The 13,229-nt window shown below is 41.3% G+C and overlaps 1 protein-coding gene across 3 annotated transcripts in view; it reads right to left on the minus strand.

Moving 5' to 3' along the window:
* The window catches only part of cntfr (ciliary neurotrophic factor receptor), a 206,903-nt gene that overhangs the window by 16,912 nt on the left and 176,762 nt on the right, over nucleotides 1–13,229 (minus strand). For all 3 annotated transcript variants that reach the window (XM_068705923.1, XM_068705925.1, XM_068705922.1), the window contains 2 exons: nucleotides 12,093–12,259; nucleotides 5,701–5,864 (listed from right to left, as the gene is read on the minus strand). In XM_068705923.1, coding sequence (XP_068562024.1) covers nucleotides 5,701–5,864; nucleotides 12,093–12,259 — 331 coding nt within the window. The remainder of the gene's footprint in view (nucleotides 1–5,700; nucleotides 5,865–12,092; nucleotides 12,260–13,229) is intronic.

The raw sequence follows: 13,229 nt of genomic DNA on the forward strand, positions 1-13,229 counted from the left end.
CATCTCTTTCATGAGTTTTTTTTGTTTTTTTTTACTTCCCTTCTTGACCAACACACAAAGTACAACAATCTGATTTATATAAAATGATGTACAGTATATCTTTTATTAGATTCTGTCAAAGCCAACAGACTGCACAACCCATAACAAATCTCCAGTATGTATCTCTGTGTGTGTGTGTGTGTGTGTGCGTAATATAAATAATACAATTCAACTTTAATGTATTTTGACAGCAGAGCTAAATGATGATAACTTTCCCATGTGAAAGGACTGAAACTGTCTGGTGTGTGTGTGTGTGTGTGTGTGTGTGTGTGTGTGTGTTTGTTATAAAGATTTGATAAATGAGCCGTCTGTGGCAGTGTCCTTTATATGGGATGTTTTCCACAAACAAGGTCTAAACATTTATCATGTGCACCCATAGATACAAATGGATGGCTTGAGGGATGGATGGTTAGATAGCTGGCTAAATGCATGGAGGGAAGGGTGGATGGATGAATGGATGGATGAGAGAGGGTACAACTGTAGATTGCTGGGGGGTGGGGGGGTGGGGGGGGGGGGGGTGGGTAGCTAGCAATAGAAAGGGGAAAAGGTGAGAGGAACAGGACGGAATGAAAGCCAAAAATTTACAAAATCGGAAAAATAAAGGAGCAAAAAAAGGGAAAAGGGAACACAGGCACACATGCACTTATATACATTATATCTATGTGAATCTACTTACAATTACACACACACACACACACACACACACACACACACACAGCTGCTGGTCCACTATTGATTCATCTAAGTGCTTGCAGGATGAAAGTGACTTTTGGCAAACATACAAATGCCATTAATACATAGAAGAGCACACGGAGAGATAAGAAAGTGAATGGAAGAGTGATAGGAAAGAAGGGCAATATTGACGAAGAGAAGGAGAGATGAGGATGAAGGGAAAAAAGAGAGAAGGAAAACGAGCGAGGGAGAAAAAGCGACAAAGAAAGTGAAGTGGGTGGTGTATGTGTGTGTGTGAGGGAGATGGATGGATGGGAGAGGGGGATGCAGCATGTCACACAGAAGGACAAAGGAGAATAAATGTGGGATGAATAAATGAACGAAGGGCTAAGCCGTGTTGATGACGCTGACACATATTCCACCTCCTGTCTCTGCGCCGGCCGCTCCACTTATTGTGTCCCTCCCTTTTTTTCCTGTGGATTCGTGTCTGCGTGAACATTTTAACGTATGAGTGGGTGTGACAGTGCATGGACAGCTTATGGGCGGACAATGCAGATATACAGCGGGGCTCTGCGCATGGACTGCAATGAACAGAATCTCTTTTTTTTTAAGCCTTTAAAGTCTTTGTTATCTTAAATCCATTTTATTTATTATATTTAAAAGAATATCTATCTTTTGATATGTTCCCATTGGTGCTAGTATCTTAAAACAAGAGAGAAAAAGGTTGACAGCTGCATTACAGTTTACAATTTTATTTATTTTTTTATTCAAAATTCCTGAAACAAGATCATAGGCATTGGAAACATTAAAAGGATCTCCCTGCACAGTCAGACGGTTTCACTTTTTGGCAGACTTTTAGGACTCGGTAATGACTTAATGAGATGGAGATGCTTTTTTTTTCTTCTTCTCCAGTGAGCTATATATGTGCATGTGTTGAATGCCTGTTGACAATAATATGGTTAATCCGTGACTGTGGGCGTTTTTTTTTTTTCCCCCGTTTCCACATGTATACTCATATATATATGCGAGTTAGATCTGAAATTGTCCTTATCACAGTTTTGCTGGACCATTGCCTTAATTGCAGTGAGAGTTTGAGTTCACGTCTCAGTGAAGGGAGTTTGAGGGCGGGATGGAAACGAAACAAGGCCATGGGAAACTGACTGAACATTTACATGCATACAGATGTGTTTCCATATGGCGATTCTTTCGCGTCTTCGATGGTCAACTCTTTATTACAGATTTTACTGAATTACATTTGGCCTGCCATGTTACGTTATCTTTGAAGCTGCAGCCTCAAGGAAAGAGATCACCGTCTTTATGAAGTGGACGATCAGAGTCCAAGGACCAAATTAGCCTTTTTGATGACTCAACTGCAAAACAGCTGCTCTTTTTGGACCAATAATGCACGTGGAAATAAAACAGGGTGTCGTGTTGAGTCAATGCATGTCAACGAGCATGACGCATGTCCAGAGTCATACACTTCCTGTGTGTGTGTGTGTGTGTGTGTGTGTGTGTGTTGCCCTTTATGTACTGAAACTGAGCTCATCTTTACTGAGCATCTGAACATTCTTGGTCAATCTACGTTTCAGTCCCAGCCTATTGGCACCGGTAATAATAAAGTAAGAACCGATTGAATCTATAAGCTATGTCAGATGTATCACTTTGGTTAAATCTCTGGAATTGGAAGAACAAGGTCTTGTATTGGTTGGATCTTAAGTCTCTCCTCTTTAATTCTCTGATCAGCCACACTTTTAAGGCTTAAGATATTCCAGAAGTTTTTTTTGTCGTCTTCTCTTGAACCACTCATCTATCTTTATTTAACTTGAAACACAGTGTATTCAATAGCTTTTGAAACTTTACTTTTAATGCAGTCTTCCCTTTTTCTTCTTGTCTCTCACACTTTCATCTATTTGTCTGTCTATTTGAGGCCAACTCTCCATATGAGCATTTCTCTTGTTTTTCTCTACATCCACCATCCAATCTTCTTTCAACTTTTAGAATCAAATTAGTCTCAGGCTTCTATGCTATATTTAACACAACATCTCAGTTTCCTTTTTGTCAATCCCACTCTTTGTCACTGATTTGTGGATTGTCACCCTGTAATTTAAGTCCAAATGCTATCTATTAATGTCCATCTCACTTCTATATACTGCCTCTTTCTCTTTATGGCGTCTCCCAGAGTCTGCTATCCATTCACGTTCTTCTCCCTCTCTCTGATGCACTCCATTCATCTCTACTTCAAAACTTTCCCCCATTTTCCTCCTTCTGTCTGAATCTCCATCACTCTAAGTATCTGGGCCAGTCGTCCCTTCATTCCTCAGCAGGATGGATGGTTTCCTCTAAAGATCAATCTGATCACGCCGCCGCTTTCATTTCTAACTCAAAACACATTTCAAAATGTTACACGTTAAAGCCATTCTCACCCAGCGCTGCTGTTCAACCACATTTAAGGTGAATTCCTCAGCAATACTAACCACTTCAATTAATATTCGACCTCTGAGGCTGTAATTAATGAGGTTTATATTGGGCCAATAAACAGCGCATCTTATTTTTGGCAATTCAAGAGGGGCAGACGTGTTAGCATGCTAGTTTTAAGGCAGCTTTGATTTGTTCTGTAGCATTAAGTCCCGCCCACAGAAAACGATGGGAACGACTGTAACGGCCATTAAGAAGAAACAAATTCAGAGTCTGATAATCGGACTAAGTTGTCATTTTGTTTGCACAGTCTGACACTGTGTTCATGTGAGCCAATTATATATCTATTAACGAGCACTCTCTGCCGGATTGAGGACTAACACTCTGAGCCAACTCCTCATAAAAAGGGGCAGAAGTGCAATCACAAAATGATCACAGTACAGAAGTGGTTCCCCCTTCTGAAAACCACATTTTCTGCTGCAAAAATGAAAAGCACCACCATGAAGACATCCATCAAAGAACACCGCAAAAGCCAAAAGCCCTGCGGCTTTTCAGCTGTCACCCACTGTATTTGTGTAATTTACAAATTACGTGTTCTTACCCAGTCCAAATATTGACTTAAGGTTTCCCATCTTTCCCGTTATGCACCAGTTCACATATTGACTGATTAGTGTTGAGGGCACCAAGGTGAACTAAGAGCGTGTGTCAGGTTTAATCACCAATTTATACCACAAAGATCCGAGGCGTAATTATAACTTTCTTCATTCCAATTGCTGTGAGAGTGAGAAGGAGAGACTGAGTGGAAATGTGTGCAGATAATAACCGTATGTGCGATTGTGTGACTAAAGGTCTGAGCATAGATCCAACATGTAGCTAGAGAGCTGCGGTGCATGTTGGATAACTACATGTAGTTTTACTGCCACATATTGTTCCATTTCTTGTTTTGAGATCGCAGGAAAAATAATGCTAAATACCTATGAGCAGTTCCCTGAGGCCGAAAATAACATTTAAACTTAAAAAACCTAAAAACAATTCAGCGGTTAATAATACAAAGCTGATCAAAACTTTTGAGAAGCAGGAATCAGGTAATCCTTGTACTTGATGAATCACTTGAAACATCAAATCAATACGTCTAATTGCTGTAATTAATACAAACAATAAGCCCCCAGTTCATTGCAAGCAGCCTAATTAGGAGAATAATTAAAATCAAAGAATGTCTTGAGGCTTCGCTCCTCTCAGGTGCTTTCACATCTTCAGTTCGGCTGTGTTTGAACGAGGAGAACGCCAAATAGTCACAGTGAAAATGATCTGATATACTGATATTTTACATATTATTTTATGTTTATTATACTGAACAAATGACACAAACAACAGATGAAGACCCCCCCCCCCCCCCCCCCCCCCCCATACATACATGTGTGTGAGCTGCTGTTAGAGTAAATGGAAAGACATAGGAAAGAGTGAGAACAAAGGAAGGACATATTGACATAGCGAGGTAACGACGGAGACACTTGTTGAAGGATACGTGCCGGAATGGAAAGAGCGAGAGGAAGACGGACAAAGAAAATGTGTGTTTTTCCACGTGAGAGTCTGTAACCCAAGTTCTTGGAACAACACCATTGCGAACCATTGACGGGCATGATAATAACGCTGCAGTGTTAGACCTTAGCAGAGGGAGCATTCATCCCAGGAATCCTATAGTGGACACATATGCTTTTACTATACGGAGCCCTGAGGGATCTGAACCGACAAAAAAAAAAAAAAAAAGAGTCAGATACAGTAACATACGCCAAAGAAGCTGAGCGATTATGTCTGTCTGACTGGGGATCAAACTCAAACAGATACAGGTTGGATCATTTCACATCGGACTGCTAACTGGTCTCAGAGGCATCTCTCTGGACAAATAACTACAGTCTATTTTTCTTTATTTAAACAAATATCCTTATATGTCTAAAGATGACAAAAAGTGGTAAAAAAAAATGAAATTTTTTTCATCGTTAAAAGACAATCTATCTTGCTTCTGGAAAATTTGCCATTTCCTTTCGAGAAATATTTCTGCAATGAGGTGGAACTCAATCTGCAAAATGGAGGGAGGCCAGTCTTTTTCTTCAGAGCACAAAACTGAATACGTGCTCACCAGAGGTTTTCAAATACCATATAATGAATCATAATCTTACAGGTGATTTTCAATGTTGACTTACAGCTTTTGGTAATGGAGCTGTATCTGGACAAACACTCTTGACCGTTTAGAACTCCCTTCACTTACTGCATAGTTGTTACATGTGTCAGACAGACTTTTCTCAGGGCAAGCTACGTTACTCATAAGTGAGGAGCTCGTTTTCACAATGTGTGATTAATGTCCATGTGTTTAGTTTTCACTAGAGTTTAATCGTGTTGAACCGTGACCACAAAACCAAATGCCAAAATGTACGGTTGTGTGAACTCTCTGTTTCTGTCTCTCTCTCCCCCTCTGTGTCACACACACACACACACACACACACACACACACACACACACACACACACACACACACACACACACACACACACACACGTACACAGCAGCGCTACTTACATGCTGCCACTGCTCTTTGATGAGTGGCCGGTATCGAAGGAAGTATTTCAGAGGGAAGTTGTCGATGTCGGGCCAGGTGGCGGGGCTGTGCCAGGACACCTCCAGCCTCCGGGCGTTGAAACGGATCGGGGTCGCCGTCACGCGCTCCGGGGGGTCTGGTTTCACTGTGTGGTGGATGAGAACAATCAGTTAAAAGGCGGCACCCCACCGACACAACACATACAAGTTCAGCATTTCTTGGAGCAGTGTTTGCGCCCCTGGAACTCCCGTTTAGCGCGGTGCCACCTGAGCTTCAATGGCAGCGCTGCGAGCAGTCCATTTCTACGTTTCAGGGATTCACGCGACGAGGCGTTTCCAACTGAACATACATTTTTTTGGGTCTGGTCTCGATTGTGAGGCCAATTTGTTATTGTGCAGTTCTGTAAATTGAGAAACACATTTTTCAGTTCAAGCTGACCGCTTGGCTCACAGCTCAGCAAATTTTGAATTTTTGAAACATGAGGGAAGAGAAGGCCAGAGAAGGAAGGGAAGGTCTAATGGAAGACGCTATTGAGGTGCGTGATGCAGAGCTTTTGAACCTTGACTCATACTAGGAACTAAAAGTCAGGATATTTCAGTCTCTAATGCATTTATTTTTTTTAAGAAGTAATTTATAAGAAGGACTCTCTCTCTCCGCCTCTTTCTTCTTATGACTAAGGCTCATTGTTATTAACATTATTGCATGGCTTTGTTATTAAGGTCACCATGTACTCATAGACAGCGGTGAGGACAAAAGGCAGAAGCTGAGCATGTTTGAGGGATTTGTTGCGAGGCAGAAGACGGGAAGCCTTTGAGTCCCCGATAGAGAGGCACGTATACATGTTGTGTTTCTGAATACCTGTCAACTGAGGAAGACACGCAGACAGAGGGATTGAGCGAATTCTATTCAATGCTTTTCATAAGATATTGAATGACCCAGTCTTTGTTGGATCACTCTCACCAGGGAACACACTCGCCTGCCACTTCAGCTACATGAAACCTTTTCTCAGCCAGACAACACGTATGATATTTCAATAGGGAATGGATAGCTGCAGTAACAACCAGAACGTCTGATAATACACATACAGATAAAGTGCAAGAGGATGAAATCAATTTAGATGAAACCCGCAACAACATGCATGCGGTAAGCCTAAGGCACCGAAACAGACGGCACTCGCAGCACATACAGACACAGACAGAAGCAAACAAACAGGCATCTCTCTCAATATGACCTTCAAAGAATGAATAATGGAAATATGAAAGACCGATGGAGATGATAAAAGACAGATAAAAGCAGACCGACAGCTTTCTCCCCTTGAGAAAGATATATTAATCTCATTGTGACCTTCTTCAAGTAAATGTGTGAAAAGATGAAACAGGGACGGGGAGAAATAAAGAGAGAGAAAGAAAGAAAGAAGGAACAGTGCATACAGGCAGAGTGAAACCAAAGTGAAGTCAGCGGAGACTAGAGATCACAAACTCGTCCTCTTTGTCCACATCCGATTTGTCCAACAGAAGGAAACATGTGCAGGGACGGAACAAAACAGAGAGAAATCTGTATGGGTGGGGAGTCCCAAAGGCTTTTAAAGTATTCATCCGACTTGAAACAGAGTATGAGCTTTGTGTTGCATGAGTAATGAACACATCCTTCTTTTGAAGCGCTTCTATTAATACTAGAGCCGAGCGACGGACAGGACTTAAATGAAAAGTGAGACAATGAGAGTCTGGGACTTCACTGACCAAAAGAGATTTCAAGAAATGAAATTTGGAACATGGCAAGGAACAGATTATTGGGCTCAAAGCATTTCACAGTGTCCATGAAACTTAAAGGAATGTTGCAGGCAGATAGACACGAGCCATCTTTCTCAATTCTGTTCCGCAAATTTTCAATTGCCAACAAATACATTCCAGGAAAAAAAAAAAACAAGGTGGTGTAATGAGGCGGAGAATAACACAGATGCGTGATCACGAGGTTATAATTTTCATGAAATCTCATTTTTTTGTGGCGGTCCTGTCCGTGCTGTCACCACTCCCTTGACTCTGTTCCTTCACATTTGCGTCCACATTACCGTTACTCTTTCCTCCTTTAAGTCTCATGTTGCAACACTCACTGCAGGCCGCTCTTTCTCTCTGGCGATGATGCAAGTGAACAGGTACACCGTAACATAAAAGTCTAATCTTTCGAGCGGCTACTTGCGAGACCATTATGTTCACTGTCTTGCTGAAAATGGAACAAGAGAGTGGGCGGGAGAGTGGCTAATCTTTCTTTCTAAAAAGAAAAAAAAAAAGTGTAGCTTAAAGGCTGTCCAGGTGGCGAAGACTGCGCAGCAATCAAGCAGTAAAACAGAAGAGATCTGCAAAAGCTACATCTGCTCGTAGACGCAGCTTACCGATGTAGTACATGACCTGAATATCTGATTGTAGTGTTTCTAAAACCATTACTGTGCAGCATCTAGGCCTTGTACTTAATGCAGACAGGTTTGTATGCATGCTAAAATAAAAAAAAAAAAAAACGCAAGACATCTAGAAACACTGTAGCTCCTCTCTCCCACACTACAGCAGATTTCCTTTTCAAATAAATGGGCTTTTAAAAAAGAAAGAAAGAAAGAAGTGGAATCTATGAATCGTTTTAAAGCAAAACAGGTGTTTGATGACAGCGTCTAACACTGCGATTGAAAAATAGAGAGAATTGGAGCGCTTCGATCTGCAGCGAAATCTTACAGAAATAAGATAAAAACAGTAATTTTGGAACGAAAAGGGTAAAAAAAAATGTCCTCTTTTTTTAAACTAGTGTTGCTGTGGAAGTACTGCACAATAGCTCCTCCTTCCATTAATGCTCTTTGTTGGAAGCAGACTGTATTTTAATTAGGAGGTAATTCTAAACTCTACTATACATGAAATGTGTAAGAAGTGCTATTCTATGTGCACAGGCATTTTGTGGGCGTACAGAAAATGGTATAGATGTCTTTAGTGATTTTTCTTTCTTTTTTTTTTACTGAATAATATGTAAAGCCTGTCAGTAATAGAGCATTAATTGAGTTCCTTTCATGGACTCACAAAAAACAAAATCTCCTGCTCACATAATTAAATGACTAGAAGTGGTTCGTCTTTAATTCACATGGCTGCTGTCCTATTTGTTCAAAGCTACGACAGGCAAAGAGAATACATGCAAATTTTAAAAAGCACATCAGAAAGTTCTGTGTCAGGTTTCCTCTCTTGCTAAATAAATTATAGATGACAGCCATACTACTGCATATCTTCTCATATCTGGAAAACTGAGACCACAGGGAGTCGTACTATACCCGTACCATACCGTACCGTACGCAACGACTACACCGCATGAAACACATCGGATCTCTACCTTGTGGTGTTTATTAATATGAAGCAGATCAGCAGCTCTTGGAACAATGCAAACAGTGCATCTCTTAGTAAGTATGCCTCTAAACGTCGGCCAGCTCCAGTTGCCTTTTTTTTTTGTAGACAATGCTGACGTCTGACCTTCCTCGCTGAATCTGCGGAAATTAGCAAAATATGACAACAAACTGATTTTTTTTTTTTTTTACACAACAAACCAGCTTGTCGGTGCAGCCTGGGCTCCGTATTTGAACATGCCAGAGACAACAACAAAATAAATATGAGACAGCAACAGAAAATAGCTCCAGGGTGCTGCATTAAAGTACGTTACACCGCTGTTATTATCTTCTTAACTTAACACTTCTACTGACTGAAGTCAACATTTACTGGCTCCTCCCCGGGACCTGAGCACAAACCACCATAAAGCAGCCACAAATGAAACCTGAATATGAGCCCTCCATGTTTAAGTATTAATTGAAAGGATGAAAGTGACAGATGATTTAATGGTGTTGGAAGAAACCCACTGCAGCTACATCCGCCCTTTTGAAATTAGGCTACAGTATATTCATTTTAATCACAAAGAATAAATAATGTAGCACTTAATCATGCTCAGGTGGGCTGGTGTTACAGTTGACGAAAAGAATCTGTGTGAGTAAAACAAGCTTTAACTTTAGAAGTCTTTACACTTTAGACAAGATCAGTCACCGTTTGATCATCTTGGCACAGGAAAGCTTTAAGTTATCATTTGATGAGTCTGAAATTTCCTCGAGGGTTCTCTTTGTAACTGTACCCAGAGCATGCACATGTGAGGACACGCACAGACACACACACACACACACACACACACACACACACACACACACACACACACACACACACACACACACACACAATCTCTTCTAATTTCATCCCAGCTTTGGTCGGATGAACAAGGACAGTTGAGAATCTTCTTACTCCCACTCAGAATTCAGAAGTGCACCAGGAAGCATGAAATTGTTTTATTTATTTACGATCTGCCTCGTTGTCCCTGATAATGAATGTGGCTTACAACTTAGAATGGCATGGGAACGACTTTTAACAATTCAGGAACAAGGAGGAGATGAGGGGAGGAGAGCAAGAGGGGTGAGAGAAGTCAAACTATTTGAAACACTTAGAAAAAAGTTAGAAAACAGATGAGGCCAGCAAGGGAGAGGGCAAGAGCACATCCACGACACTGTGACAACAGTTGAATCTAGCCATTGAGACCATAAACTCATGTTTACAATGTTTACTGAGGGAATAAATCAAAAGAGAAGTAGAGTCATTTTAGACTAGACTTCTAAACAATCCGACTTCTTTGTGCAACTAGAGGACTCGCCCCCTGCTGGCTATTAGATAGAACACATGGAATGGTTTATTAAGGCACTTCAGTATTGGCTTTACTTTTCAGAATGTGAGGTTGCCGTCTGGCTTGAAAGCAAACTTTATGAAATAAATCTGAAAATAATAGTGTGGACGGAGGACATTTGTCACACAAATGTCATTTTCACGTTTTGAGGAGACGTGGCTGGTGATAGAGGAGGAGGAGGAAGAAGCAAAACAGGAGGGAACAGGGGGAAGAAGTACAAAGTCACATGAAGGGTATGTGGGCATAAAAGAGAAAGCAGAGGGAAAGAAAGGAGCAGTGGGGTGTTTTGCGATCACCAATAGTTGAGGGATATTTCCTCAGCCAAGGCGCTAATCCGGCTAGCATTAGCATTTTCATGAGTCCTGTGTCCGGGGCTTGGCAGAGCATGTCACTGCCTCATTTGGTTACTTATGTACACACACACACACACACACACACACACACACACACACACACACACACACACACACACACACGCACACACCCTCTCTCTCTTTTTCAATACCTCACCCTCTCGGCCGACACACTCCACACAGTCGCTCACAGCCCCGTTGGTGTCTGTGTGTGTGTTTATGCGTCATGCACACCCATATCGCGCTCGGAGCATTACAACAGAGCTGAGGAGTGCTGGCAGCACTTCCCTTATCTATTAAAGTACTTCTCATTCCTTCTTTAAAATGGATTTCTCCTCTTCACTGCTTTCCAGCCTGAGTCGCTTATGAATTCTAAGAGTCTGGCTATTATTATGGAGCCTTCTGCAGCCTAAGTGAACAAAAACTTCACAATCCAAACTGTATTTATTTTTCAAACTACTTACCGCATTAATGAAGGTTATAATTTAAAGGGGAAAAAAGCAGACGAAGTAACAGACTTTTCTGGTTAATTCTTACATTAAATATGACTAAAATGTGCTTCCATCGCAGCTGCTGTTTGGATTATCTGGTTTTTTCAGTGAGAAAGCAGACCTTTGATTTGTGACTGCCACATCCCGTCCAAGCCTCAATTAAATACTGTTTGCTGCAGAAAAGGTTCAGAGGTAGCATGTTCATTATCTAGTGCCTTTGGTAATGACAGGGGTGCACAGTCAGTGGGTTTCTTGCTAATGGACTATGCTGTTGGTTAAAGCAAAAAAAAAAAAAAAAAGCTGTGCACTCTCCTTTCAGCTGGGTGACATTTATTTGGCCATTGAAATTCCAATTTCCTTTGTCTTTCTGGCACCGAGCATAACTGTGTGCGCAACAAATCTCCAAAGGGAACAAGAAGTCAATGAAATCAGTCATCTGTGGTCAAACAAACGCGTTAATATTGCTCAAGGGTTGGCATCCTTGAAGAGACGCCTCGACACTCCGCATCTTAGTTTTTGTTTTTGTTGCCAAAATTTCGTGTGGGAAAAGGATCTTAGATTCGTCCCTGAACTAAGTTCAAATAAAGAGCTGCTTGTAAACTTTGATGAAAAGCGTTAATAATCTGCAGCCCGAATGAGTTACGAGGAAACAAAAATGATCCATTCAGAACCTCTCCGGTAAACGTTAGCGCTTCCCACACGAACATGGCTCATGGTGTATCAAATTTGGTTACAAACGTGTAATAGAACGGCACAACGTGATAACACCTCACATGGCATCTGTCTTACCTATACTGGACTCTTCAAAAGAAATTGTGGTCGAGGCTTTCCCCAAAGCATTGACTGCCGTCACATTGACTTTGTAGGGGAAGCTGGAGAAGACCTCGGGGAAACGTACGCGACAGCGATTCTTGTGGTCCGGATCTTTCTGCACCTCCAGTGAACGCTGGTTGTGTCTGAAGAGCAGAGGAAAAATGAAAGGTTAGGAGCAGATAGGGTAGAATTTTTTAAAGAGAAACAAGGACAGATGTGAGTAAGGCAGAGGATGGTTTGGCCTACATATGCCTTTACAACATTATTTCTCAAGGAAAATCACAATCCTCTTTCGTGAGTCGTGGATATTTTTTGTGGAAAAATGACCAGAAAATAAAACCGCTGTTCAGTGGAGCTGTTGCCATAGAAACAAAGTAAATAATCACTCAAAGCACCACCTGTTGACTGGCTGAGCTGGGCACTACTGTCGCTGTGAGTGTCTCCATTGTCCTCCTCATCTTTACTTCTTCTCTGTTCTCTCTTCTCCACTACTCAACATTATTCAAACAGAATGATGTCGGCGTTGCAGAATTAGTGAAGGCAGAGTCCACCTGCTGTGGTGTGAGCTGTGGGACTCTGTGATCTGGGTATATCAAAGAGAACCTGAGGGAGACGGACCCGCCGGGTCTCCATCCACACAGTCTCTAAGGTCTACCTACTGTTGGAACACCTACAGAGCCAAACCAAATTATATTATTCTTCTTATAAACCACATTTATAATCTCAAAACAACTTTTTTTTTTACTGATTGATGTGGATTATGGTTGCCTTGATATTTAAAATATATTTGAATAGTTAAAATAAGTAGCCAGCAACTTTTCTGTTCAGTAACGTCAGAAATAGGACTCCTCACTAGAATACTTACTTACATACTTTTTGATGGTAAAATGTTTAAATTCATACATAAATTGGTGCCTCTGCCAGTGATAAAAATAATTTCTAGATTACACCAAATTGCAACATTATAAATGACCCTTGACCCCCCCGAGGCTTCATCCCCCTTGTTCAGGTTAGAGCAGCAGACCCCTCAAAATGTCCGTGTGCCCCAATGATTGCATGGATTTAAAACAATAATGCATACGTTGTAGTACAACTTTTAAGTCATGCCACTTA

Source organism: Cebidichthys violaceus, unplaced genomic scaffold (assembly GCF_023349555.1).
Source record: "Cebidichthys violaceus isolate CVI_PGR_0920_01 unplaced genomic scaffold, fCebVio1.0.p SCAF_12, whole genome shotgun sequence".
NCBI lineage: Eukaryota > Metazoa > Chordata > Actinopteri > Perciformes > Stichaeidae > Cebidichthys > Cebidichthys violaceus.